The sequence below is a fragment of the Miscanthus floridulus genome, unplaced genomic scaffold (genome assembly GCF_019320115.1).
Source record: "Miscanthus floridulus cultivar M001 unplaced genomic scaffold, ASM1932011v1 fs_419_2, whole genome shotgun sequence".
Classification (NCBI taxonomy): domain Eukaryota; kingdom Viridiplantae; phylum Streptophyta; class Magnoliopsida; order Poales; family Poaceae; genus Miscanthus; species Miscanthus floridulus.
This window is the reverse complement of record NW_027096724.1, coordinates 3,811-8,811: the sequence shown is the minus strand read 5'-3', so window position 1 is coordinate 8,811 and position 5,001 is coordinate 3,811. Positions and strand designations below refer to the sequence as shown.

Genomic DNA, 5,001 nt, shown 5'->3' with positions numbered 1-5,001 from the left:
TTAACTATTTTGCTCAATATAATTCATCAAAAATGATATTTTTAACAATGATTCAAGTGTTTGCCGACTTAACAAAAAGAGCTTATCTTAACGTCAAATTTGATTTTCGAGCTCCCAAGAGCACTAGTCAACACTATTTATTTTGATTTTTCTCACCCACGAAAGTGAGTCACATAGGATTCGCTTATCATTTCTCGTGCGTTATAAATTTTAAAATCCAAAAACTGATTTGGCTAATTCCTCTCGGACCTAAACCTCAGTGCTAAACAAGCTCCTGGTGTTACAATATAAAGCATTTGGAACATACATTTAAAACATAATGTATAGCCATTACAACACCCGATCTTTGTTTACAACATTCCGATCTACTTTTACAACGCCAATACGAAACACTTGCAACGTACCTCTAAAATATTCAAAATGGTTGAAACATATGTTTGCAACGTGCGCTGAAAGCGCAACATCTCCTTAATGCTTGGGAAAGCGGGGCCATGGAGAGGGAGGAAGACGGGCAACCAAATCACAGGAACTTGCACAAATAATGACCAAACTGTACGAATTTTAATCAATCCAACACACAACACTGGCAAAGAATAAATTCGATCTCTTGCTTGCGGGAATAATTCGACAGATTACGCTTTCCTCAAGGCATTGTTTAAAGAATGATATGAAAATTTGTCCTAAGAGTCCCATGAAACAAACGAGTAGTTGCCAGTTGGAGGATGCATGGTAATACAAATCATGAAGAACCCATATCGCTGAAGCTCTGAGCAATTGTATTTGTGCCTGTATGCTTGAGCCTATTGTACGCCTACCCACCTGGCATAGTCGATCCACCTGCAGAGAAGCATAGTCAGTAGGTTAACTGATAAGGACAGACAGCAGTGTTAATCCCCTGAGGGTACAGAATACTCACAGTAGAGAACCCAAAAACGTATTCCCAGTCCGAACTGCAAAACTTGCTGCACTCAATACTAGTTTGTGTTGGTGCAGTAGTGGCTCGAGCATCCGCTGTTCAATCACTCCAGCCAAAACCTGGTATCTGTTCAAAGTTCAAGAACAAAACGATCGTAAACCGTTTGGATGCCATTGTTTTAGAAAACCATTGTATCAAGAAACTGTAGTTTTGGAAACACAAGACATGCAAAACCATGTTTTAGAAGGAAAAAAAATAGGTGCTGCATGCCTGCGTGGAGTTTCTAAAACTGTAAAAACATTGGCCTGTTTGGATGACGTGCGAAACCATGGTATCAAGAAACTCTAGTTTTATAAGCTAAAGACATACAAAACTGTGCTCTAGAAAAAAGAGGTCATGAGGAGGTCATGAGTTGAGTTTCTAAAACTACATACAAAAAGATGGTTTTGACAAAATCATGGTTTCAAAAACTGCAAGGTTTGTTGTATCCAAACACCCAGGAGGTTTTGAAACCAAATTATTTTGCATAACTGTAGTATTTATCCAATACTTTGCACCATTGGGTTTCAACTCTAGCAATAAGTTAATGAATGATTGTTATGGCATCTACTATAAGGAGTTGAGACAGCAATATTTTCTTCTTTTGCAATGGATAATATGCCATTAGCATTTGGTACTTCACAATAACAACAAAGCAACGACAAGGGCTTGTAGACATACAATCAGAAATGTACAAGAATTGTAGTTATACTAAAGTTCAAAAATCATAGATCATATATGAACTGCACAGTAGCTTGCATTGATATAGCATAGAAAATAAGGGATGAACAAAATATTTAACAAAGAATAAAGAGCAGTGATACATTTGCATTAGCCCTTTCCATCAAAAGTAGTAAAAAATATATCTCAGATGATATCCTATTATCCTGAAATGGATTTTCTGCCTTTGAGGAAACTGCTCCCACCATATCGGTTGGGGCATAACAAAAGTTTCAATAAACCAAGATATTACAATGAGAGAGATTATTCCTGCCATACATTCCAAATCAACTCATACAGGATCATCTTTGGGACAGGCAAAAAAGAGAAACACACTATTTTTTGTACTTTGATCCCCTTGTCATTTATGTAACCAGCGGTACTTTAAATTTTTCCACATTCTCATCTAGGTATACAAACTCTCAAAATGCATATCTATGTCCCTATACTTGCTAATTGTGCCACTCATGGTCCAAATCAACCTAAAAAAAAAAGGCAGACCCAGTGCCACTCATGGTCCAAATCAACCTAATGACCTAAATTTTAACCCCGTGTATTATTAGGTTCCACGTTATCGCATAGTCTGCATGCCACGTATGTGTTTTTTTTTAAGGAAAAACACCAGGGGAGGCTCCCACTTCCATTTTTATTAAAAATACAGAAAACAAAGAAATTGAACAAGAGATCAAAGCCTACAGAGAGAGAAAAACAGCAAAGGAAGCTAAGCAAGCTCTCCCCAGTGGGGGACAGAGAAGGAAAGAAAGTCAATCCAGTTTGGGAAGATAAGCCTATTTTCATCATTAGTCTATGAGATTGAAGTCTTGCTTCATCTATGAAGTCCTGCTTCCAAGAAGCAATCCTTGGATGTGTGTTCTCAAAATGCCATGTATGTGAGTCAGCACTATCTATATGATTATATAACCTTGAGTAGTGGAATTAGTAAATTTAGTAACGGTGCATATAGTAGGGATTCTCCAAACGGTTTCTCTCCACAAACAGACGAATCCCTACAAATGGAAACTGTTTCTAGAGAGAAATGATAGAATCCCTAAAACATTTCTGATATTCAGAGCCAGAACCAGAAACATTTCTTGAATTCTCCTAGAAACCAGAAAAACTTGTTTCACAGGAGAATCAAAATCGGTTTCTCTCCAGAGAAGTTTCTTCGACAAACTGAATCCCTGCAAAACAGGGCCATATATTTGCATTTTGAGAGCAAGGACCTAGATGAGAATGTGGGCTAAGCTTAAGGAGTGCTGGTGAGTTTCACTCTTTATGTATGTCCCACATGCTACCATTTCCATCCCCACAACCATACAAGTGTGCATGTCCTAGACTCCTAATGCATCATATATCCATATAGCCTCCTACCGTGCAAACTGGAATAGTCACTCTAAATTAGAGGAATTCAACATAACATAATGACTTAGAGAAGTTCATCAAAGGAAATAATTAATCAATTGACAAATTAGAATATCAGGGAAATTGTTTGAGAAGATGATTGTTACCTGAGGTTACTGGAAACTGCCATGTACACACCATATGCAACACTAGTGGATAAAATTGGAAGATTCTCAACTTCACCGTCAAAATCCTTGCTGGCAGCCTGCCTTGCTTTTATCAGTGCATTGGTCACACCAGTGCCGACCTGGAAAAAAAATGACCATGCATTGTAAGCTCTTACATGTTCTTGAAAACTTGGCTTCAATAGCAAAGATGGTATTGAGCCATTTACTAGACAACTGATTGTTAGACACCAAAACTAAACAGTATCATCAATTTACCGCCTTGACCTGATTACTTATACAAGAACAAAGACACTCTGGAAGGTTGGTGATCTCTTTTACAAGTATTCATCAATATATCTAACATTTACACCACCTATACAAAAAAAAAAAAACAATACATAATAGGTTTGCACGCTCCAGGGCTCACGGTTTTCCAATAACAATGGCCATCCATAGCAATATAGCATATACAAAGACAAAAATGATTCAAGCATTTCCTAAATATGTATGACATTTTTTTTTGTTTTACTTCCTGCTTAGCACGAAGAAGTTCAGAAAAGAAACTATGGCTCTAGTGTTGCAATTTAACAGTAAGTCGAAACAGACCGAGTGTTTTCCAAAGACATTACAATTGCATCATGACAAACTTACCAGAGAGGCACTAGTTCCGACAGCAAAAAGCTTTGCGCCATTCCTCTGCAAGAAGACAAATTGTGAGTTCATAACAAAAGGCCATAAAGCTACTCAATGTCAATTGTTGATTGTGAGCAACACAGCAGAGCACAGAAATTCAAATTTACCAAAATAGCGCCTACTCTCTGCAAAAGTGAGTACGATGTCCCAGACAAAGCAACCTGCAGCAGAAGTTCCATATAAGTTCACAAGTCCCAAAAAAAGATATAACTTCCCTTTCAGAACAAAAGAAAAAGTTCAATCTATACAAATATATCAGTAGACGGGGGGGGGGGGGGGGGGGGGGGGGGGGGGGGGGGGGGGGGGGGGGTGTTTAAATCTAAGGGACTTGATCCAATCCAATGAATAGTCAAGATCATGCTACCTGGAAGGCATTATCTGGGCAGTTGTAGAAGAACTTAGCAACAGCTCCAGAATTCACCGCTAGTGGTGGCTGTAAAGACACGGTTGGAGCAGGAAGCCATACAAGCATAAAATCTGCAACTATTGCCATGACCTGGAAAGTATTAAAAACTAATAGAGATTAAAAGTTTTGCAAAGGAAAACCAGTGAATAAATAAATATAGTTAACAACAGAGATTTAATTATTTTCTTTTCCTGCATTGCCATTAACTATAACTGTCAACACTGATTCACATTCAACTGTGAAGGCTGAGTTGGGAAGATCTTGCAGTTGAAATACTGTTTGGGAAAGGGGTAGACAATGTTAAGTGTATGGTTAAGGCTCTATCTATAGGCCCATCTATAGGCCCACTCTATATTTAGCCATGAGGCTCTCTATATATTGTCCCCTTTACCTCTGGAGAGATTGTACTCTGTCATCCCTAAGGTACGTAACATGGTACCAGAGCTATGGGATTAGGGTTAGAATTAGATTAGTCTGATCCAAGATCCATTTTTTTTCCCTTGGGATCCTCTCCTCTTCGCGCGGCCCGTCGCTGTGCCCTCCCGTCGCCCGTCTTCCCGCGTGGACAGCCCGTCGCCGTCTCATCGCGCGTCTTCGCGCGGCCCGTCGCCGTGCCCCTTCGCCCGACGGCCCGTTGCCGTCTCATCGCCCGCCCGCGACTTGGCTCGCGACTCGTCGCGTTGCATCGCGAATCATCCGTCGCGGGGCACGTCGCTCGC

At 39.8% G+C, this 5,001-nt stretch overlaps 1 protein-coding gene across 1 annotated transcript; it reads right to left on the bottom strand.

Moving 5' to 3' along the window:
- Positions 1-542: 542 nt before the first annotated feature.
- LOC136531712 (protein RETICULATA-RELATED 4, chloroplastic-like) lies at positions 543-4,398 on the bottom strand. The gene is made up of 6 exons (XM_066524368.1): positions 4,241-4,398; positions 3,984-4,037; positions 3,835-3,879; positions 3,184-3,323; positions 917-1,042; positions 543-837 (listed from the first exon to the last, which is right to left on the bottom strand). Exons 1-6 carry the CDS (start codon positions 4,367-4,369, stop codon positions 801-803), a joined length of 531 nt encoding a protein of 176 aa, XP_066380465.1. The 5' UTR covers positions 4,370-4,398; the 3' UTR covers positions 543-800.
- Between the last annotated feature and the right edge of the window lie 603 nt (positions 4,399-5,001).